Source organism: Pyrgilauda ruficollis, unplaced genomic scaffold (genome assembly GCF_017590135.1).
Source record: "Pyrgilauda ruficollis isolate IOZ18807 unplaced genomic scaffold, ASM1759013v1 scaffold14, whole genome shotgun sequence".
NCBI classification, from domain to species: domain Eukaryota; kingdom Metazoa; phylum Chordata; class Aves; order Passeriformes; family Passeridae; genus Pyrgilauda; species Pyrgilauda ruficollis.
In genome coordinates, this window is record NW_024512543.1 from 9,522,083 (window position 1) to 9,546,173 (window position 24,091).

A 24,091-nucleotide genomic window follows, 5' to 3' on the forward strand; every position below is an offset into this window, starting at 1 on the left:
CTCACAGAGAGCTCTGACTCAAAGATTTCTTTGGTCTCAGGACCCTTCTTGCCTTTAGGCCCAGCACCTCCTGTACCTGCAGCTGTAGCTGGCTTGCCTTTCTTCGGCGGGACCCCAGCCTAGAAAGTAATGGACAAGTTAGCCAAGATCAAATAGGTCTCTAGCTCAGATATCAAAATAATTGCTGTCTTTGCTATACTACGCTTCTATATATTCTAATGTCAGAAAAACACATCTCTCTAATAGCATAACAACTGCAGGGAGAGATAAGCTAAAGCTTATTTAATTAATATATTGCTTTTAGACTACAGGTTGTACAAAACATAACAGGACAATGGAAGATGAAAAAGGAAAGAATTATATATTTGTGAAAGTTCAGGAAATAATTACTTAATCTGTATGTTTTCCTATGGATACTGGTTAGATACTAAACTTGTGACTGGTGTCTCTTTCACGTTATCTAAGTACTGAAAAAATTTCAAAAATTCTGTTCTTCAATTCACTTCCAGGTATCCCACTTGAAGAACTACGTAACATATCACAGACATCTACTGCAGTCAATTTTTAAAATCCAAAGAATAATTTTAAAAAAATACAGGCTAATACTTCAAACTACCTCAAAATATACAAAGGAGCAAACTAAAAATTATGTTGAAAAAATACCCAATACTTAACTAGTAATCTTGCTAGTTACAAGAAATGTTGACTTCAGCCAAGCAGTATTATATCACAGAGCACATCAATCTTACAACATCTGAGGCTCCTCTGAATGCCTCCAGTCTTTTATCACTATTTCAAAATCAAAATCTGGTATTAAGACGTAAGTGTCAAGACAGTTTGTATCATTAAAAACTGAGATTCCATTACATTCCCAGAAAGTCACAGATTCCTTCTGCTGTTAGGCTCACCTACTCCTGCAAAAGGACAGTGATAGCTCAGTGGAGGCAAATGTCCAACATGCTACCTTTGATCTGCAGTAAGGAACTATTTGATGCAACCACAGACAACTAATTGTCAGACAGCCTCTCACCTTCACTGCAGATGCTTTTTTCAGTGGTCCTGGTTTGGTCGCTGCATCTTTTGTTTCTTTATCTCCTGCAGGCCCTGGAACAGCAGTGGCCCTTCCAGTAACGGGCTTGCCTTCTTTTTTCTCAGCTGCTCCTCCTGCTTTTTTACCATAAACCAATTCCACCTTTTCAGCACACTCTTTAATCTGCCAAGCAGTGGGGAAAAAAAAAGCGGGGGTAGAAAGAAGCTGTTTAGCTACCAGAATTGGATGCACAGTGTCCCTTTACCAGCAGTGGCTCAAACTTGACTACTGTGGAAAAAATGTGAAGAGTTTAAGTAGTTTACTTTCCAACATATTATTATCTGATGCTATTATTATCTGATGCTCCTTCAAAAGTAAGGTTAACCAGTCAGTGGCATTAACCATCACCGTATTGCCAAAATAATTCTCCTAGTTCAAAATGAAGTGCATTTATATACTAAGAAAACATTGACATCCTACTGATACTCCTAGATGCTCAAAGACGAATTCTGAGCATCTCAAACTAAAAAACCTTTCATTCAATCAACATACCTGCCAGCTTATGCAAAAATACAACAACTTCTTTGTTGGGAAGTAAGTCTTTAATACCACATCCTATCTAGTAATACAAAATTAGACCATATGGTTGTAACCTAAAAGCTTGTTTCAGACAAGGAAGTGTTAAAAAACAAACAAAACTCCATATACCACCAACCAAAGCCACAACTAAACCTCACAACCCACCTCACAGATAATACAGCCAGATACTTTTATTATAAGAATGAAGAGATTTTCAGATTCCCTGCAACACCAGTAACACTTAAGTAAAAAATACATATTCAAAAATCTGTGCTGAAATTAATTAGGCTAAAGCATCATCTTTCACCTTCTCTAGCCTAAGATGCATCTTAAATGGATAAATGGAGCCTTTTTTACAACATTTATAACAATACTCACGCGATCAAGCTTTAGTTTGTCTACATCTGCTAGAAATGGATTCACAGCTTTCTCTCCAGCTACTTTCAAGGCAGTGCCTAATGCTTCAAATCCAGCATCTCTTACTTCAGGTGCAGAATCATTGATATGCTACAGAGAAAGACAATTTATGTCATAGGACTTGTGGCTCATATCTGAACATATTCTATACAAATCCTCACCCCTTGTTTAGAATCCAAATCTACTACAGAGTAATCCTTGACATTCCATTGCAGAAAGAAAAAGGCTGTTTTACACTTCTGTTTTCCTATGTACTGACCCAATCTACTTTTTCTCAGATACAGCCATTTTCTCATATTTGGGTTTTTTCCACAAGAAGAGGTTGAACATTCATGCTTTAAACATCATGAAAGTTCATAAAGAGTTTAAAGTTTTGTAATCTTGTAATAATCTCAACTTTTTAAGCCAGGGATATTGCCTACACCAAGGAAAGGGCCGTTTGCAATAAGAAAAAAGTATACGTCATTATCACTTACATTGATAAATGCTCCAGTGTCACTGCCACGTGTGAATCAATGATGGTTGTTCTTTTATTCATACTAAACAATAGCATTCCAAAAAAAACTTAGATATGTGTGCAAGATACAAGTGACAGTGTCTGGGATAATAGCTGTAAATCACTGTCTTAATCTACTACCAAATTAGTGAGTCTACAGCTTCAAAAAAGCTAAGATAAAGGAAACCAAATTGCTCCCCTGACAGACACCTTCAAGTTGGACATCAGTCAAAACAAGCTCTGAGGGCTACAAAGCACACAGGAGCTCTCTGGTCTCTGCACTACCTTCAGGGTCTTTCTCCCAAAACTATCCAAGGTTTCACAACAACAGTGCTCAAGTCAATGCCAGAGGAGTATCAACTCCTCCTGCTTTACCTTGAGAAGTGCAGCACAGAAAGGTTTTAACAGGCTTTTTGGAAGAGTAGAAGGTGTGCAGTGTCGGAAGCTTCTTGCAATGAAAAGGGATGTTTGTTGCTTAATTGTTGGGTTTTTGTTGTCCATGACTGCCAAAATATCTTCACTTATGTTCTGCAATGTGGTCTACAGTGTTGAATAAAAAAGTCATTATTTCAGTAAAGAGAAAAGCAAATCAAAGTTCATGACCAATTCTCAGACAGTGGGGAAATTTTCACTGTTACTTACTGTAAGAAAGATTGCATCAATGGCCTCCTGCAGTGCCTGCACTACCTGGGGCTTCTTCTCTTTGAATTTCTCCAAGATTGTTGGAACAACCTATGGAAAAGGGAACAAAAATGTCAAATCCCTCTTCACTAACATAACTGGAAAGCCTGATAGTCTACCACACAGTACTTTGCAGAGAAGCCAGTAATTCAAACATCTCCACTGTACCCCTCCAGAAGTACACAACGGCAGTCTGAACTAGTTTATTCTTGCTGTTTTCCAACATTAAACTCATTCCAGTCACTCTATTAAAAATACAGATTTTTAAACAAATTCATAACAAAAGGCATACCGATAAATTCACATAATTACAGATTATGGAATTGTGCTGGAATACAGAGCAATAGAATGGAAATGAACGATTTCACAACATAAAGGGTGCTGAGCTGCTGTGTTCTAAGAATCCAAGAAGGCAATTAACCTGTCCCCTCTTTCCCAGTTTTCTGACAGCATTAAGCATGGCTCATTAAGAAGTCCTCATCTGATCCACAGCTGGTAAGATCATGATTCTAAAGCAACTGGAATCCTCTCTGCAGCAATATTTTTCAGATCTACCACCTTGAAAAATCACATCTGACAGTAAACTATGCCATACTGGAATTTGACAGCAATTTCTACCTAGTCTAGGTGCTCAGACAGTCACTGATAAAAAAAAATCCCAAATAAATAAAATATTTAAGGGGGGAAAAAAAAGTAAAAATAACTACACTGCAGATGTGCCAGTAATGTGAACAAGACCATTTTAGTACGGACTCTGTAAGAGTAAGGACTTCTGTCACTGAGCCAGAAACATGCAGATCTTAACTATGGAAAGCAGGCTATTCTCAAAATTTTCATAAACGTAACAGTTCATCATCTGGAAGCAGTCAGATGCTTTACAGAAAGTTATACACTCCTGCATAACAAAAAATAGATTTGCTTTCTACTCAGAAGCTGACTATGGAATCCCAACCCCTTGTGAAGTACTGTGGTGGTATCTTGGACTGCAGCCTCCAAATTCCCAGTTCACAGACTTCAACACTCAAAAAACCTTCAGATAATACAGACAGCACCACAAAGACAAACACGCTACTGCAGGTGCTAGATACCCCTACATCCCACAGAGAACAATGTCATAAGGAAGAGATAATTAAAATCATTAGGCCTCTGTTTTAGAAAATACTGGCAGGAAAAATGAGCATTTTTTTAACATGGAAGTTAGAAACCGTAGCCCATGTGAGAGGGAAAGAAGAAAAATTAGTCCAGGGGTACAAATGCAGTCAGAGGTGAAGGTGGCACACATGTACTCAATTACAGTGAGGAGTATGATTTTAAGCATGATTTCACCACTCTTGTTGGAACACAGATTGCAGATTAGCATTGCAGTCCTATATTTAAGTAACAAGAGTCTATAATCATACAATTCTAGCAACAATTCTGTTTTGTAACACTTCCATGCCCACTCTCAGGAGAAGTCTGCATCTTCCTCACAAGTAAATAAATCCAGCAAACAAATCAAGTGAACTGCTAAAATGAGTACTGAGATTATGCAATTCAGAGCTGCCATTACACTACTGAAAAAGACATCTTCTCAACGCCATTTGCTTGGCAACCACAGAGCTACACCCTTGTTTTAGAAGCTTGGCTTTTTCAACACTAACTCTGTAGCAATAAGGGCTAACCTTCAGAAATCAACTATAAAACAAATGCCAGAATCATTTTCATAACTACAGACAGCTTTCAGAATGAAAGTGACTGTCCAAACTTTTGTTCAGCATTCAAGAGACCTGAATGTTTCTGAAGTAGTGAGATTCAGCAACTTCCCAATTCAGAGACAACACTACCAGCAGCCAGGCACATCACTTCTCTAACCTCATTACTCTTGCACACCACACGAAAAATTTGACTGAACAGCTTAAAGAACACAGTGACACAGGCTTGAGAAACAAGTGAGAACTGCAACTTATTAAAAGCTCTCTTTGCTTCCACATACTAGTTAAGCTTCCCTGTATTCCCTGATTTTAGCTACTGGTAAGAGAAGAGCACCATAGGAGAGAACAAACAGCACTAAACTGGAGCACCAGAACATTTTGGTACCAAAACTCTCAGAATTTTTTGCTATTTAAGGCAGACAAAAACCCCACAAAATCCAGGCAACAAGGAAACAAAACACCCACCACCTACCTTCCCCCAACATGCAAAAAACCCAACCAACATAAAACATACACCATGGAGGTGCTAAGTAGAACTCTGATTTAGAAGCTGTTTTTTCCACTGTGGCCTACAAATGCATTCCTGTAGGGGTATCTCTAGGACAAGGTAATGTAAATAAAAGTTCATTTAATGGCAAAACAATTAAATTTTCTTAGTACAGAAGACTTATATTGCAACAGAAAGTTTCATGTTGCTGAATATGAATGAAGAAGGTCCTTTCAAACTTAAGCTACAAAGATCTAGGCAAGTATTTCAATGCTTACTCTTTTAAGGGGTTGGTAAGCATTCCTAATTGTACAAAGAATACCTTTGATAAATACCAAGGCCTGACAGGGAAAAGGGAAAGGGAAAAAAGGTGTCCAGCATGAATAAAATCAGGAAAAAAAAGTACATACTCAGTTACTTACATGCCCTGCATACAGTCCAAATTTCTTTCGGAGGCCCGTAGCTAGTCCAGCAAGGCATTTGGCAGCCAAAGCAACTAACATAACATTTGTATCCTTTCCAACAACCTGAAGAGAAAATCAGTTTCAGAGAAATGGAAGAATTTCTTACAATAATCAGCAGGCCACCGATTGGGTTATTTCCACAACTGTTCCATTTAGTAGTTTTCTACTCATGAGTATTATATCAACTGTAACTTTTAAACTATCATACAAATAAATTATAAAAATATTAAATTATATGTGCACTCTGAGTTTTATTGATTACCTTTTTGAGTGCTTTCACCAAGTCTGCATAGTCTCCTGACTCCAGCTTGGGATTTTTCACTAGCAGTTCAACAGCCTCTAGAGCCTCTTTCCTTTCTTGCCACTTTTTTGCTTCCTGCAGAGCAAATAATTTACATTAATCTATAAATAGAAACAGTTCTAGAGAAGCCTACTTGCCACAGGCCTTAGATTAAAACCCTTGATTCCAACTTGAGAAAATCAAGCTCTCCTTACAGTTGAACATCAGTAACTGCCGTGAAATATGAAATACAGTCCTTTCCCAGGACATACCTCAGCCCCTTAAAATTACAGCTTTCTTGCAGCTAAATCAAACTTTAAAACTTATTTACAATAGCCCGTATGTTATTAACACGAGTTTGTTATTACCCACATGGCACTAAAGCACACATTGCAGAACTGCCCGTAAGTCTTAAGACTCATCAGCAATACAAAGAATTAACAGGTAGTATTTAAGTTTATGCTTACTATTTTCTCATAGAAGTCTTTGGGAAGCTTGGAGAGAATTTCTACAGCTTCAAGCAACTCATATGCATCTACTTGTGGTACCGCCTCTTCCTCATCATCATCTCCTGCAACCAGGAGAGAGAAATGTATAAGCAGTGACACAAAATTTTGACTTGAGCACCACCTAAGGCTCATTGCTCAGAAAGTGCCATCAGCAGTTGTGAATTTGCTACTTCAAAAGATAGATACTCTTTCATATAAAGCTTCTTCCTCAGACACATTTTCTTCTTGTGTAGTGCACTCCATGTTTTGCACCAGCTTGAGCAAAGGCTTCTTTACAATTTAATGCATTCCTTCACCAACTATATACAATATACTTGCCAACAGAGTTCACAGATTAAATAGATTACCTCCATCTGCATCTCCTCCAAGTCCCTGCTGCTGCTCAAATTTTGCTTTCAGCTCCTGTTGGGAACGCAGGAACCTGGTCTGCTTAGGAGCAGCTGATGACACTTTGATCCATTCTTCTTCCAGCTCTTTTAGCTGCCAAAAGGGAAAAGAATCATCATATCAGAGAGATTATGGACATACTCCAAGACAAGCAAGCCATTACAGTTTTCCCATTTCAAAGCCAAGACAGCACTACCTTTCACTACTATCTTTTTTCTGCCACTAAAGGAGTGACTTCACATTCACTGTTCAAAAGTCTGTGGATATACTCAGTCAAAGAAGAGAAAGTTATTGCACAGCATTTACGTAAGAACTAATAGTAGAACAGTCAGAACAATGGCCCCTCTCAGAATGGTGTGGACCCTCTGTAGACACTTTGAAATAAAAATGGCTGAGCATGGAGGAAGCTTTCCTTTACAGCCATGCACACTAAAACTGAGATGAAACAAACATGCTGAGCTACATTTGATGAAACTGTTTGGTTTTTTTTAACCATGCCCTTTTATAGCAAGCTACTGTTTTCCACCTGAACATAATTAACTCAAGTGGGTAGGAGGAAAGGATGCATAACTTGTAAAATTTTAAAATTATGAAATAGTCTATCATAATTCAATGCTATTTCCTGAAGGGAAACAGTCACATCCTGACCATCATCAGAATAAGTATGAAGGGATGCACAGAGGAAAAAATTTCAGGAAAAAAGAAAACAGAATGAAAATTATTGACTCAAAGACTTTCACTGCAAGGGTCTTTTGTAAGGGCAACTATTCTGCTACATTCTACTGCTGAATTGTCATCCTCAGTTCCAATACGAAGCTTCACCCCACAACTTCATGTATATTCAGAGCAACCAAACACTGTTATGATTTCCTTACAAATGACTAGGAGTGACCAACATTTTGGGTAGAGTTAAATGGAGCTAAAAAAATACATTCCAGTTTTGGCTTTAAGAGTGCCAGCATCACAGAACCAGGGAGGATGAGAATCAAATGTTTGGATACAGAAATACTTCCTGCCTACCTGAACAGAATTTATGTTCTGCAATGGAGGTCTCAAAGCATCCCTTATCCAACGGTAGATTTCCACAGCAAGGAGCTTGGCTTCGTCTCGAACAGCCTTTTCCCGAGATTCAAAAAGTTTTGGCAATACTTTGATGATTGGCTTCAGTGAGATTATCTTTGAACCAAATTCACTGACAGTGAAACACAGAGAATAGCATCAGTGTCCATGAACAGGGAGTGATCCACAAATAACTCATTTTCTAAAAAACAGTCTATGAAAGTCTTCCAACGCACATTTAGCAATTCTGTCATCTACTCAAACCATTATTTTGAGATGCTACCATAAAATTTAAAGAATATATGCCCTATCAAAATGAACCTCCACACCCAGCTTGGAATTACAAAATCAGGCCTCTCAAATTACTTCAAAGCACTTAATCCAGTCCAGTGTTTAAATCGGCTCCCTTGTCGGGGGGAAAAAAAGACGAAGAAGTTGTCCTCAGACCAAAATTTGTATGACCTACTTTTTTTTTTTTTTAATCAGAATAGAACCTCCTTTGTCTATCCTTGGAAACAAACTGCAGTAAAAGCATTAGTCACTTTTCCACTTGTTGCACCAGATAATTATAGTGAGCTTGGGTCATCTTCACAGAAAACATATGTGCTGAAATACGTGCCACACTAAAGGAACACATAAAACAAGCTTCCCCAGCCAAACACCCTTCCTTGAGAGAAGATTCTACATGCTGTTGCATTTAATACACAAAACTTCCTATTTCAATCACTGATGAATGAGAACATAAGAACTTTCTTTTCAAACTCATAATAAAGTTAACTGCTGTATTTACTAAGGTATCATACATAAATCACCTCAAAAGCATTAATTTTTTTTATTCAGAAACATTTCTTCTTAGTTCTGAAATCACCTTTCTATCAATCACACTTTTTCTTATGGTTCCCTCCAATTCAAGTTCCAAATAAAAAAGCTAGCAAAAAAGCCTGCTCAAGAACTAAAATCTACATGTCTCACTTTCCAGAAATTCTAGTGCATATAATTTTATTTCCACATCAATTTTAAAAAAATACTCAGTATAAACACCTTCAAAACAGGCCTTGGAAGTAACATGATGTAAATATGTGAACAAATGAGTTGCCCAATAATTCAATTTTTCTATCATGACTTAGAAGAGAGCATATTTGGAGAAATGCCTATGCAAACTTATTTGTATCTAATTCATATAATCTAATTTATATAACAAGAAAGAATAGAAACCTTAACACATGATAGAAAACACCAGAAATTAAACTAGTTATGCATTCAAGCTACCCACCTAGGTACAACACAGACAAATTTTGTTATCAATGCAGAAAGCCTACCAAAGTATAAGAAAAATTTAAGTAGCAACACAACTCAGAAGTAGAAGATGGAGTTTAAGCCAACAGGGCTGCATGCGAGTATTTGATCTTAACATCACAAATATAATAAAATACTGCAAGTAATAAAAGACATGTGGCACATTTTACAGAAGCAGTTAGTTGAAAGATACTGAGGAAGTTTATGCAGGTTTCTAATCACACTGCACTGTTAAAAGGACATTTAACCAGATAAGCAATTTAAAACAGCTAAAATATATTCTCAAATATAGGACAGTAGTTTCACTTAGCAGAAGCATAAGTAATGTGTTAAGCCCAAAGCTTTATTTTGATATTACCGAAGCCTGAAACAATCAGTTTAACAAGGATCATCTCTATGTATGCCTCAGCAAGTTCTCTAAAAGATGTATAACATAAGGCACTCCCCACATACATTATACAGTTTTCACATGAGCTGCTTTACTCAGAAAGAAGTGTTCTGTCCATTAATTTCAAAATTTTCTGTTTCCTTTAAAAAAACCCTAATGGTCAGTAAATGATATATACATCAAGTATAAGAATTTCATAAAGCCTCAGTATTTTTCACTCAAAGGCAGCAAACAAACTTGATGTGGAACCAAAAAATAATCTAATACTGAAGCCTACTACATCATCTTAAATTGGATTTGATTTTTAGGGAGCACTAGCAGCTCTCCTTTTCCATGAAGGAATTATTATATGGACAACAGGAGCTTACTGTGCAATGAACTTTGTTTTTTTCTCCTTTCTTCTAAAAACACACACTGTGTACCCAATTAAACATGCTCACATCAGTGAGGAAAACAGTGGTTTAAAAAAAAAAACAAAAAACCAGAACAAAAAACTAAACTATGCTTTAGTTTTCACATCAGTGAGCTTATTACAGATATTCAGAAGAGAAGCTTCACAGTCTGGAACAAGACACACTAATCTTGCCCTTCTCTCAGAGGCTGGGAAAATCAAGTTTGGTAAACAGTTACCATGAATGAAAGTAGATCCAGATTAGGTTAGTACAACATAGACAACCCTCACATGTAACAAATCCCATGATGTTGCCAACTGTTGCTGTCAAAAAATACCAACTCAGGAAAGATGCATTCTACTCAACAATAACAAGGGCCTGCTAAAGACGACAATAAAATTAAACTTCAGATATTGCTGGAGTGAAGAAAAAGCAAAGAAGAAAACCACAACACCATGAACTAAAAGCTTACCTTAGTGCTTTCCTCAGTGTCTCTATACATGCTACTATGATTTTTGGGTTTTTGTTGTCCAGACCCTTTAATAATTCTTCTTGTATCGCCTCTCCTTTCTCAATTTCTATATACATGAGACATATATCTTCACCGAGCTCTTTTGCTCTGGCCTTTGGCTGATTGAACACTTTATTTACAACTCCTGATGCTACTTCTCCTGTTGTCCTGAAAGATGAGAGAGTATTACTTTTGGAACATTTATGTGAATTAAGTGTTCTACTTCATTATCCACAGAAAAAAAACACAGCACCAAATCCAGATTAAGACCCAACACGTCTTCACATAAAAGAGACTACATCCTAAAATAACCTTGGAAAAAAAAAACAACATTTTTAAGGGATAGCTTTGACATCTAGTTTTATAAAAGAACGCAGATCACAATTATATTATCATTCTGATACCAGACTACAACAGTGAATAGCAGACATTCTCAAGACTGTATTAACACTCTCTAGTTGAGGTTCACAAATAAATGCCATGTCCTGGAATTATATATGTTGTAATAAGTTAAGATAATCCCAGCACAGTATTTCACATACACTTCCAACCTTCACATGAACTAAATCATTAACACAAATTTTAAATCAAGGAGTGCGCAAGGTTGTTAGATTTTCAAACACAGCTTTGGGTTTGTTAATTTGTTTTTAAGTAAGACCTTTATTCAATTCATCAGGTCACAAAGTCAGTGGACCTAAGCACTAACCTGGCCTATTATGTGCTTTTTCACCCTCAGGAGTATGGTCTACTTCATGAGCTAGACAACACAGAAGTACTAAAAAGCATCCAGTGAAGAAATTGGCAGGTATGAAGATTCATATTGGTTATGCTGGATGCAATGTCACATAAACATATTTAATTTAATGTATGAATTACACAAATATCCCACTGAAAAAAAGGGCTCCCTCCTGTACAGGTAAGACTGTTTCAATCAAACAAGAACAGAGATTCCAGTTCACAGCATTTACACCACCACATTAGTGATTCTTTTTTTTCACCATTTCAGAAACGTTTACTAGTGCCTTCAATAGTTTTTTAGACCACTGCAAGCAAGTTGTGATAAGTTAATATGCACATGGAGGCCATCCACAAGGAAAGCCTGCCATTTGGCAAGTTCTCTAGATTAGAAAGCAAGTTCTGCTCTTAACAGTAGCGATCAGAATTGATAGCGGCCACTGCACAATTTACATGCAGCTGCAGCCTTTCTCAGAGAGGCATATAAAACTGTCCTAAGAGGAGCAAGAAAAGGCTACTTACTTCCCAGCTACATGAGCATTTTCAACATAAGCAAGCGCTGCTTCTAGTCCTTTCAGCTGAGCCACTGCATTGGAGTCGGTCACAAATTTCTTTATCAATCCAAGATACTTGGACCATTCAGGACTCTTTTCATCATCTATCTTCTGGAAGAGCTTAAGGGCTTCTTCATAACCGTTTAGTCTGGCTTTCCATAGCTGGAACCAGAAATTGGACATTTAAATATTGTGCCATTACAACCTTAACTCACCACTCTCACAAAGCTCTTCAATCATATTTGAAAGTATGCTCAGCAAGCTGGCACCTGCAGATTTCTCTTCAATGTCTATATGAATGACATGCAACAGGACAAAATACTTGTTTTTCTCCCGCCAATAATGATATGGGATAGAGAGATGCCAGTCTTCCCCCTGCTCTTCATAAGTTCCAGCAAACACCAATGAGGAGGTGGGAGCCCAGCAACAGTTTCAGCTACAGATGAGTAATTTCTCCAAGTGAATGAGTGTACTTATCTGTCAGCATACAAGCTTACGCCATATAACGCTACTAAAATCTGCTTAATAGAGGTTATTCAGCCTCTAGGTTGGATAGAGCTGATGCAGTTTCAGATCTGTTGACATTCTCACCGTGCAGCTGTCAAGATTACCCAATTACAGAGTATTTTAGTTACAGAAACACTACAAAATCATAATGAGCAGAGATACGCAGCAAACCAAATCCATGATTACCAACCTTATGTTCACATTTCTGATCAATGGGCAATTTCATCCACTCACTGTCGTCCCCCATTGTAAATCAGGCTCTCTCTAGAACTACAGTAATTTCTGTGGAGATAAGGACAAGTTAGAAAACAGAAGAATACATATTGGGTGAATACATATTTATACCTAAAAATACAAAAACATACAACAAAAACAAAAAAAGAAAAAGAAAAATAAAGAAACCAAAAAATCAAACCAAAACCACAACAAAACACACACAAAAACCCCCAAAACAAGTGAACAAAAAAACAAAACAAAAAAATCCAAAACAATACAACTCCCCAGTTCTGTAGCAAATCTCATTGCTAATATGCAATCCAAGGTTGTAATTATATTTAGATGCACACTTTGAAAATCAGACCACTATTTTTTTAGCTCTAGAAAATTACCAGAAGCCATTAAAGATTAGAGAGCAGTGCAATTTGTAGTATTTCTCATGCTACAAGTTTGAATAGGTGAAACTTTTAGTAAGCTGAAAAGGCATGTGGAATATAACCTCACCTAAGCTTGAGGAAGAATGTACTACAGCTAAGGCACTAAACCAAACTGAGTTCCCATCAACACTAAAAACTGGCTCTTACTGACACATGCTTTTAGCAACAGGTGCCATGAATCAGTGTCAAAAAATAATCAGTTGCAAGTGTAAGGACAGTAATTTTTAACAACTTTACAAACAGCACAATTGAAATGAAGATTCACCAAGAGGAACAAAACCCATTTTTACCCTAATTCTAATGTAGCCAGCATCAGCAACTGTCAACAAGAGATCAATTTCTTGCCACATGTAGTGTTTAAATCCTTAGTCATTCAAGTTTTAGTGGTTTCCCCCTTCTCCCTTTGCTTTAGATTAAAATAAGAACACTGACTATTAGGGTATGACAGATGAGATCTTAGGCTCAATGCCCATCTCAGACTTATTGTACAAACAATCTGACTGCTCAGAAAATAATGAGAGAACCAGTCTGAAGCAGAGAGGTCAGCAAAATGAAAATAGCAGTAGCAGTAGAAAGGGCTCCCAGTGTTATTTATAAGCACAAAATCAAACCAGAGAGGGAGTAACACATTTCAACACATCAGTCTGAATTCACAGACCAAGCCAAAACCCAGCCATACACAGCAATTTATCACTACAGGCATATAAGTACACAACACTAGCAAAATGCTCCTAACAGAAATTCAGCCTTTGGCCTACAAAGTATTTCACCTAATTCAGTCAGAGGGTCTCTGTAGACAGGTAATCCCTTGAATTAGAGGCATATTTTCACTCACATAAATTAATATAAGCAAATACTTCAAAGCCTTCTATCAGCCACACAACACTAAGACATACAGCTAACCTGACAGCAAAATTAGGCTAGCAACAGCTCTTTTTTTATTCCTTACTGGATAAGTTAGAAGATACTTAAGTAACAACCCAACCTCCCAATAATTAAAAAAGAAAAACCATAAGAAACACAAAGAACTCCAAAATCCCTACCTGTCACAGATACACACAGCCCCACAGCAAATTACACTAAGCTTGCCTTAAATATTTACAAGTTCCTATGGATGTTAATACTGCTCTCACTATAATTGCATAAACTATTAATTTGCCCAATGGCAGTAAAACAAGAGTCAATGTCAGAACACAAGCTGACTACATACATAAACAAGTGTATCCAAGCATTATTATGGTTTGCCCTTATCATTCCCTTTCTCATCAAAAGAACAGTAAGGATATTTTTTCTTGACATCAGCACAGTGGTAGCAAGCATACTTCTAAAGAAGCACACTTTTTTTTGGGAGGGCCAAAGAACTGTAAGCCAGTGAGAATGAAAGGATCTGCTTGTTATGTAAGAAGCAAAGTACTCAAAAGTGAGGCTACCTAAAACCCATTCTACTGAACTGTTAATTCTGTTTCACTATCTTTTTTCATGCTCAACTTACTAAAAACAAACAAAAACAAATAAACAAAAAAAAAAACAAACAAACAAAAAAAAAAAAACAACAAAACAAAAAAAAAAAAAAAAAAAAAACCCCCAAAAAAAACAAAAAAAAAAGCCCCAAAATTTTTTCAAACCTAGTCACAGCATTCCTCCATGTCAGGAACTGACAAAAAAGGTAGTCCAAATCAAAATTTACAATGAGAATAGAACTCAAAGGCCATACCAATCCCAAACAATCATACGACGTCAGAAGGGCAAATGAGTTACTGCATCCAAACCCCACCAGTCTTTTGCAATGGATCTGCTTTCATCTGCTTAAACTCCTGCTTATGTTTTGTCTGCCCCAACCTCTCATTTGTTCTCTTATCCCTCCTTCAGTCTACTGAGAGCTCAAAATGAAATAGAAATGAATAGACTCCTGATTCAAACTCAATACATTTTACCTATTAAAAAAAACAACAAAAAACACCCCACCAAACCCACCAAAAAACAGAAACCAAACATGCACACCAAAACACAAAAAGCACTACCCCACACCCAAAAGCAACATGCTCATGGCAAATACAGAAGTGGGGGGTAAAACATAAAAACATATCTAACTCTATGAAGACAATGACTTCTCTCCAAAAGCAAGAAATGAGACTGAATTCACATGAAAAGCTTTCCAAACAGTCCACCTAGCAATGGATGCAGGCATGCCCTACAGCGAACAGTTTCCAGCAGTAAAATTACCCATCCCTCAAGTTAGTTCTGCAGCCAAGTGCTGTCAGCAAAGACAGCTTTGCCAGTATAAACTGGCATTAGGAATATCTTCATTTGAGTACACCAATATAGAAATAATGGAGTACTTCCTCAGTGTGGATGCAGACAACATAAATAGATGCAGTAGTCTCTCCCCAAAGTCACACACTTTTGCAAAGAACAAGCAGAATGAACTTTATAGAAAATTAGGTAGCTCTGATTCTTAATCATAAACTTGGAACTAACTCAAGCTATTGCCTCTTTTATACTTTTTTTTGTTGAAGAACACATAAGGAACAATACAAGGATAGTAGTTATTCTGAACAAAAACAAAAAGGGGAAGAAAGCATAAACACACATGCCAGCAACAGAAACACCAGGATAAAATTTTGGCACCTGTACTAGACATCTACACTGTTTTTTTAGAAAACAGACAAAAGCATGAACTTCCTACTTCAATAATAAAAAGAAACATTATTTCTCTCCAGAGATCTGTCCTGCCAAGGAAAGAAGCCTTACTATAGGACAGTCCTCAATCAAGTACCCAGCAAGTACTACAAACCTCAACTCAGCTTAAACCCTAAAGTCAACAGCAACTCCATTAAAAAGGCTTGTCCATTACCAGACTGATACTGATTTACAATTATTTTTATCCTCACACATACACAACAGTTCACTGCCACAAAGTACAACCTCTTGCTTGTACAGTAGTGATACACTACAGCATCTCAAATTTCCGTTCCCACATCATAATGTGCTTAACTTGAGGGGAATCACACACTCTAAGAGAGACATAGGGAAGGGAGTTGAATCACCATGAAACAGTGTTTCACCTGTTTTTTTTCAGTCTGGTCAACTCAGTTCCCCCACTATTTTTAGTCATTAACATCTACAATCGATACTTCAATTAAAAAATGGGTTAAGTTGCCTTCTGCACTGAATCTGGCATCTAAAAATAGTGATAAAATTGCACTCCCCCCAGTAATTTACAAATCCCTTTAGAACAGACAGTTTCTCAGAAAGTATTCCACAGTCACAGAGGGAAAGCTCCTTCTTAAACATCCAGTATTTCTAGCTTCATCACTGCTCATGTCTGCTAATGCCAAGATTTTGTACTGTCTACATCTTGCATTTAACAGAATAAAAGACAATTGTTTCTCTTTTCAATTAAGTCACTAGATTCTGTGTGATCACAGAGCATCCCATATTTGACAAAAAGGTTTTTCTTAAAAGCTTCTTTGCAAAGACATGTAAACCTCAAGCCATTACTTCTCAACAACCAAATAGCAAGTGGCCTCATTATACAATAACACAGCTAAATTCTGTTATTACTAGTGAATTTGCAGCAAGGAAGTGTTTGACCTACATAGATTTTTTTTTTTTTTTTTTTTTTTTTTTTTTTTTTTTTTTTTTTTTGCTGCCACAACTTGGAACAAACAGAATTAAGTGTTTCAGAAAGAACACTCATTTTGATAAAATCCAGAAAACAAGCAACTGAACTGCCAAAGTAAGTTTTGTGAGAGACACTTGTCATAAAAGTGGTCAATGCAACATTTCCAAAAGCAAGTCACCCAAGAAATCAGTAGTGGAGATGAATAACAAATCTTTCCTGACAGGTCTTGGCAGGGCATCTTGGTATTACAGAACAGTGAGAAAATGAAGACCATCAAGGAAAGAACAGGATCTTTTAAAGGGAGATCACACAAAATGCAGCAAGAGTGGAAAGCATGTACAAGGCAGCACAAATGCAAGAATTTCAAATGTAAAAGTGAGAATTCCCAAATGAATATAAGTTTGGGAAACAAATGTATCAACACACTAAAAGATTGTGAGAAAGTATGAAAACATCAAAGTTTGGATTCACCATGTACTACTCTGAACAGCTCTTAACTTCTAAATAAATGCTTTTCCTGCTACAATTTGTAGAGCTGAATCACATTAACTTATAAGCTTATAGTATGCTAAGGAAAAGTCCTTACACCATTAGCATTCTAAAATGTGATTTTTTTTTGAAGTATACATTCATCACCAATTGTTGCGGTGTACTCTGTGTGTGGAGACACAAGGTTTCACTATTTCAGAAGGCTGATTTATTATGCTATATATTATATTAAAATACTACATAAAAACTATACTAAAAGAACAGAGAGAAAAGAAATATCAGGAGGCTACAAAGAACAAGAATAGAATAGAATGCATAACAAAATCCTGTGTCTGCTCACAGCCTTGGCACAGGTGGCTGTGATTGGTCATCAATTGAAAACGATCCACATGGACCAATGGAAGATGCACCTGTTGCATTCCACAGCAGCAGATATTGTTTACATTTCTTTCCTGAGGCTTTCAGCTCCTCAGGAGGAGAAAAAATCGTAAGATTTTTAATAAATATCATAGCTACAACCTATCACTGTATTTTATTGTGAAGGGTCAGCTTCCAGACCATTTTCTACAGATGCACAATAGCAAACTAGGAAGCCATTTTATGCTAAACAAAACCAGCTGTTTATTGATAATTATTGTCTATTTCTCCCTATTGAAAAGTATTTCACCTATGAATATTCTCCCTATTTCACCTATTGAATATTACTGTTGCACAAGAACATTATCAAATATATCATAATTTGAAAGGTTCTCAAAAGCATTACTCAAGAATAAGTTCAGAAAAATCAAGACAGGTCTTTTTAAAGGAAAAATCAGTTTGAAATGCTCCTATACAGCAGGGCACAAATTTGCAGTGTATATAGTTGGATGCCACATTTCAGATAAAACTACACTTCTTGGCAGACAGACCTCTGGTAGTGCAGCCACAGTTTTCTCAGAAGAAAGAATTATTTGTTTGTTTATTTGTTTAATGGCAGTTTTGGGTCACATTTGTTCTTTGGCTCTGAAAGGACAAAGTTTTACTTTCTTAAAAGTTTAGCCCAACACGTGTTTTTTTTTATTTGCCAGCCAAACCTTCCCATTAGACACAATATAAAGTAGCTCTGAAAAAATGTTGAAGACTTGAGTAATCATAACACAGTAAGCAATAAAAATTTAATATAATTTTAAAGGCTGGCATTTTCAATTGACAGATGAGTTGTAAGTTGCAAGATATAAAGACTCATGATGAAAAAAATAAAGACCTCAGAATAAAAAGAAAAAGGAGAAATGCATGCTAAAGGGAAGCTACTCTTTCAGCAGCAATGAAATGGCATTCAAAAACAAACAGCATTAAATTCTCTCTTGCCTGCTTTAACTTGTATGTCCTCACCTCAGTGAAATTTTAATAGCACAAACGACAAGCTGCTTGTAAGATATACAAATACTTAATTTATCTGGAAAAATACATTTTAATACATGGCCTCTGAAAGTAACCAGGGCCGTTCTTTTCCATTCATATGAAAGTGAGAGAAAATGCAGAATAAACTGACCTTCTGTTACAGCTAGGACCAAAAGCAATTTGTAACTGCATGGGTAAGCCTGGAGTGAAGCCAGTCTTAGGGAGCCGAGAAGGGCAAAAGGGAAAAGGGCAACACACGGGCAAGTGCACAGGCATGCACTGACATAATTCTAAGGGTGGACAGTTGGGAGTGAAAGCTGCCAGTGGGACTCTGCTTGTAAGCTGCAAAGGCCCCCACCTCTCAAGAGGTTTTACAAAGCTCAGGCATGAAAAGGCTCATGTGATTTTCTTTAAAAGGACGGCCTGAACTGCTGATGAAGGAAAGCTCACGCGGAGACATCACTAGCTCCCTCCTTCTCCGAGGGAAGCTCCCTCCAGCACGGCTTCCCTCTGCAACTAGCGGCGCCCCCGCCATCCCCAGCACCTTCCAGAAGGAAACCCCCTCCACTTCTGCCCGCAGCCCTAGAGGCGTCCCCGCAGCCCGGCGACGTTTCCCACTCCGCGGGTGTCTGGCCGCAGGCCGCAGTCGGGCACAGCGAGCAGGCCGCCCGCCCGCCCGGCATTGTCTGTGCCCGCCGCCCCCGCGCCACGGCCGGGCCGGGCCCTGCCAGCGCCGCCGGGAGCCGGCCCGCGCCGGGGCCAGACAAAGGCGGGCAGGGCAGGGCAGGGCAGCGGCGGCGGCTCCGCCGCGCTGACCCCGCAGCAGCCCCAGGCACATCGCGCTCCCTTCCCGCCGCCGCCGAGCCGCCCCCGCGGGGCCGGGCGAGCGGCAGCAGGCGCTGCTCGGCCCTGCCGGCGGCCGCGGTGCCGCCTTTCGGCAAAGAAGGGGCCGCCGGGCCGGCGACCAGTGAGCAGCTTGGCCCGCCAGGCCTGCTGTCCTCATGAGTCATACCCCGAACGCCCATGCCCGTCAGAACAATCACTACTCTAACAGAGGGAGCTGCGGTCATACCCGAGCATGCAGCAGACATTATCCCAGGCCACCAATCATCCAGCAAGCCCTAACTGAAGGAGGGAGCGGTTCTGAAACCCGACAGCAGGAACAAGGCCAGCCGTGGGGAAGGAGAAACAGTGCCTTCCAAAGAAGATACGAATGAAGAGCCTGGCACCATACCGTCCCCGCATTTCATGCTGCTGCAAGATGTGTAATGACAGCACTCTGGTGGAGCTGATTCATCAGCAATCTCTCTAGCTCATCGTCTGACATTTTGAGATGCCTTTTCTATAGCGACAATAGCAACTGAAGAAGCTGGTATGGTGGGAACTGGGTGTCACTTGCTTCCTCCTCAGAAGAGCATCAAGCCATGTGATGTAAGGCTGTATTTCTCCAGCCATCTTTTTAGCTAGCTGAAGAAAGAAACCTCTTCCAGGCACCACCAGCACCAGCCATGCTTCCCACTGAATAATTGCCCAAGTTACTTTTCTCACCACCTCACTCTACCCCCTGCAACAGGAAGGCACAAACATGCACAGCAGCTTCTGCTTTTCAACATCTGACATTTGCAGCAACCGAGCTGTCGCAGACAACCCAGACAAATGTACAAATGCTCAGGTCAAGAGACTCTATTCAAACAAGCCAGAGCAACACTGCCCAGTGCAAGGCAATATTTAGTTTAAACAAAAGGGTACAAGCCTTTTCAGTGTCACCTCAGAACTCCACCCATGTAACATGAACCACTGGGAATAGTCTACAACAAAGCATCAGCAAAGCAACACCATATTAGTCTCAGACTATGTTGTCCTAAACCAACCACTATGCTACAGATGCAAATGGCTTTAATGCCATCCTACTCTGGCAGACTTGACAAACCATTCACATTAAATAGTTTACAAACAAATTAGCAATACACGTTTATACATTTATTTTATAAATCACATAAGGATAGCTGCTGGTAGTGTGAAACAGAGGAGAGGTACGAACAGGAAAAAAGGGAACCAGATGAACACTGACCGTGGTTTTGAAAACCTTATTTAAAGGTTTGCAAGCATTTACATCTCTCAAGTGTCCTTCCAGTCACGCATCCTACACAACAAAATCCTCCAAATTAGATAATTAAGATAGTTATCTCTACTCCACAAAATATGCAGCGCAGTTTCTAATTGGATGTACTGTTCAAGATGTGCTTTAGTGATGTATAAGAAGGGGCAAACAGAAGTGCTGCATTTGCAGGTGACAACGGGGTAGCAAAAAAAAAAAAATTTGACTGAAGGAGCGCCCAACATGCTAAGTGCTTTTCAGCTGTAAATTTATCATCAAACACACAAAGTGAAACAATTTATAACATTACACTGAAATTCAGCTTTTCTGCATCGACTATTAAATAGAAACAAGATCTTCCCATTTTAGCAGACTCTGGCATGAGACTCATGCCACTGTGGCAGACCAAGTTGTCAGAGGCAGAGGCCCAGCTTACTACAAGGCCCATACAAGGGGAAGGACAAGAGCCAGCCTGAAAGTCAAGTCTGACAAAATACAAGTCCTATGTGTACAAGGACCAGGAATCATGTTCCATCACCATGCATTCCCTTTTTCATATTACAATACCAAGGGAGAAACCTTCCATCGATACAGATCTAAAGCAGTCTGAATAACTCCCATACTTCTAAAATTCAATTTTCTTTTCGTCAAGTCGTCACATAATTTCTCCTACAGCAGGTCACCTAGTTACCCAACTTGGTGTTTTTGAGAATTACTTTCAATACATCTGCAACCATTTGTTCAGAAACAGTCTGTGGTACCTAAAGGCCCTTTTTGATATATCACTCTCTCAATGTTGCTTATAAGGCTTAGCCCTACCACAATTCTTGAAGTAGAAAAAAAAAAAACCAGTGAATCTGTAAGTTCAACATGAGGGGAAGCTACCAAAACAGTGAAGTTTAAAGAAAGGCCAAGCCTGAGGCAAGAAAACCAAACCAAATTCTAAATTTTGTACAATCAACTGATCTCACGTTGGACACTAAAGAGTCAAAACTATACAGGCAATTTGCACTCAATTATTCTACCTTCTGAGGTGAACCTGTCTCAAAGTTTTAGTAACAGACTTCTGTGAGTACACCGTTAGAATACTCCAATATTCAAGACTCCATGCATTCTGAACTAAGCAGCTTTACAGTTTCAAACTAATAGATTCACTGAAAGCCTATAGCATCACTTTCTTTGATACAAAAGTAATACATTAGAAAAGGCTCCCATTGGTGGTAGCTCAACATCCCGACAACTACTCATCCCTTTCTCACCTGCACAAGGCAACTTGCACTGCACTGCAGTTCAGCAGAAAAGCAAACACTAAAATCAGCAAAAAGTAAAAATTGCAGCATAATCAGATAGATGATACACAACAAACACAAATCAGTTAGAAAACCGTAGCACATATGATTTTTTTAAAATTTTTTTATTCTTAGAACAGAATCCTGGTTTGCCTAAGGCACACAGAAGAATCATTCCTCAGCCTCTGTCTTCCGACCCAAAAACGTCCAGACTCAGGAGGAAAACTCTCTGCACGCCAACTTGAAAAGTACTGTCTTTGGAAGAATCACAAGACTATCTGTTTCAGAAACAAAATCAAATGAAATGCGGGAAAGGTGTGTGTGCAGAAGCATGGGACACACACTTCCACCCAGCTCTTCTTCACATATACTAGAGAGGATTCAACAGGAAGCACCTCCTGGTGAGGGGCTCTGGCAATCTTAACACTGGCACCCAACAACACAGCTGCAGAAATAAGAGATCAGCTCGCGCTTTTGGTTTTAGGACTACAATCACCCCAGAGAACGTTTTGCTTAGGACACTCTAGAGAGGGAACCGATGCTGCACGCAGCCCCAGGGGACAGAAGGCGCTCGGTCCGCATTTCCCTTAAGGGGTGCCCCCTTCCCCCGGCGGCTCCCAGGCCCGCTATCCCGGCCGCCTCCCACGGAAGGCCCCCACCAGCAGCCCCAAGCCCACGACGAACAGAGGCGGCCCCAGCGGAGCTGCCGAGCCCGCGGCTCCCAGCGGCCCCATCGCCCCCCGGCTGGCGGCGGCCTGAGCGAGCTGCACCTCCGCGGCGCGGCGCGGTACAGGCCGCGGCCTCTCGCCACTACCAGCCGCAATCCTCACGCCGCCGGGCTCTGCGGGCGGATGCCGCCGCAGCCCGCGGGCCCGGGCCACCCCCGTGGGGAGATGTCTCACCGCGGGGACTACGCCTCGACACGGTCCCCGGGAGAAACGGGGAGGCTCGGGCCTGGCGGCGGAGGAAGGCCTAGCCACCCTCCCATGGGCGCGGACAGCGGACGGAAAAGGGACCGGAGCTCACCGGGGAAAGGACAAGGACAGCGGGTCTCACCTGGGCCCGGCGGGTCGGGCCAGCGACGGTCCGGCGGCTGCTCGGCGGGGTTTGAAATCGCCAGCACCGCCCGCACCTCCCAGTGTCCGCCGCGCCCATTGGCCGATGCCGGCCCCGCCCGCACCCGCGCCCGCGCCTCTTATTGGCCCATTTGAATCCGGCAGCCGCAGCGCGTGCTCCCGAGACAGCGGCGGGGCCGCCGCGGGAACGCGCCCCGCCGCGGGAACGCGCCCCGCCGCGGCACCGGCCCGGTCCGGACGCACCCTGCTCGGGAACTACCGAGACGTGCCCGTCCGCTCTCTCGGCCGCCGCCGTGTCCCCAGGGAGCGTTCAGGAGGCGGCTGCCGGGCTCTCTACGGCCGGAGCAGCGCCTGGCGAGGCGCGCACGTCCTAAGGCAGCCGGGTCAGGCCGCGGGACCCGTTGGCAAAGAGCTAAAGCGTCTCGGAGCTGATGGATTCTGCTTTGGGGAAGATCCTGTTACAGAGGAATGGGCCTCCTCTTTGCTATGGTCAGTGAGCTTGCAAAGCAGCAACTCAAGAAACGACTGAGAGGGCACCTCACCAATGTTTGTCAGTATCTGAAGAGAGGCTGTCAGAGGAGAACCAGGCTCTGCTCGGTGGTGCCCGGCCATAGGACAAGAAGAAACGGGCAGAAATTGATGCACAGGAAATTCCACGTGAATAGGAGGAACTTCCTTACTGTATAGGTGACCGTGCACTGGGAAATGGCCCAGAGAAGCTGTGGAGTCTCCCTCACTGGAGATCACAGGATTTGTCTGGACACTGTCCTGTGCCATGTGCTCTGGGGTGACCCTGCTTGATGAGAGAGGTTAGCTCAGGTGACCCACAGTGTCCTCTCCACCCTGACCTATTCCGTGAACTGGTTTTGGAGCACAGTGTGTTTTCTCTCCTTTTCTTCATTTCACCTTAAAAAATTGAAGGAAAAAATTTTATGGGTGATCAGAATAGAAGACAAGGGACAGCAGAATGCCATGCAACAACTGCAATTAATCTTACACTGCCCTCTCCCCACCATGC

The 24,091-nt window shown here is 40.3% G+C and overlaps 1 protein-coding gene across 4 annotated transcripts in view; it reads right to left on the minus strand.

Annotated features, from left to right (window-relative positions):
• The window catches only part of CKAP5 (cytoskeleton associated protein 5), a 53,594-nt gene extending 30,452 nt beyond the window's left edge, over positions 1-23,142 (minus strand). For 3 of the 4 annotated variants that reach the window (XM_041459941.1, XM_041459942.1, XM_041459939.1), the window contains exons 1-14: positions 23,054-23,142; positions 12,654-12,745; positions 11,925-12,118; positions 10,629-10,835; positions 8,042-8,213; positions 6,982-7,114; positions 6,593-6,696; positions 6,108-6,221; positions 5,804-5,908; positions 3,165-3,254; positions 2,898-3,062; positions 1,988-2,116; positions 1,031-1,213; positions 6-119 (exon numbers count right to left, since the gene is read on the minus strand). In XM_041459941.1, the coding sequence (XP_041315875.1) occupies positions 6-119; positions 1,031-1,213; positions 1,988-2,116; positions 2,898-3,062; positions 3,165-3,254; positions 5,804-5,908; positions 6,108-6,221; positions 6,593-6,696; positions 6,982-7,114; positions 8,042-8,213; positions 10,629-10,835; positions 11,925-12,118; positions 12,654-12,710 (1,767 nt within the window). In that variant the 5' untranslated portion in view covers positions 12,711-12,745; positions 23,054-23,142. Of the gene's footprint in view, positions 1-5; positions 120-1,030; positions 1,214-1,987; positions 2,117-2,897; positions 3,063-3,164; positions 3,255-5,803; positions 5,909-6,107; positions 6,222-6,592; positions 6,697-6,981; positions 7,115-8,041; positions 8,214-10,628; positions 10,836-11,924; positions 12,119-12,653; positions 12,746-23,023 lie in introns of all 4 variants that reach the window. The other variant, XM_041459940.1, reaches the window with a different exon arrangement.
• Between the last annotated feature and the right edge of the window lie 949 nt (positions 23,143-24,091).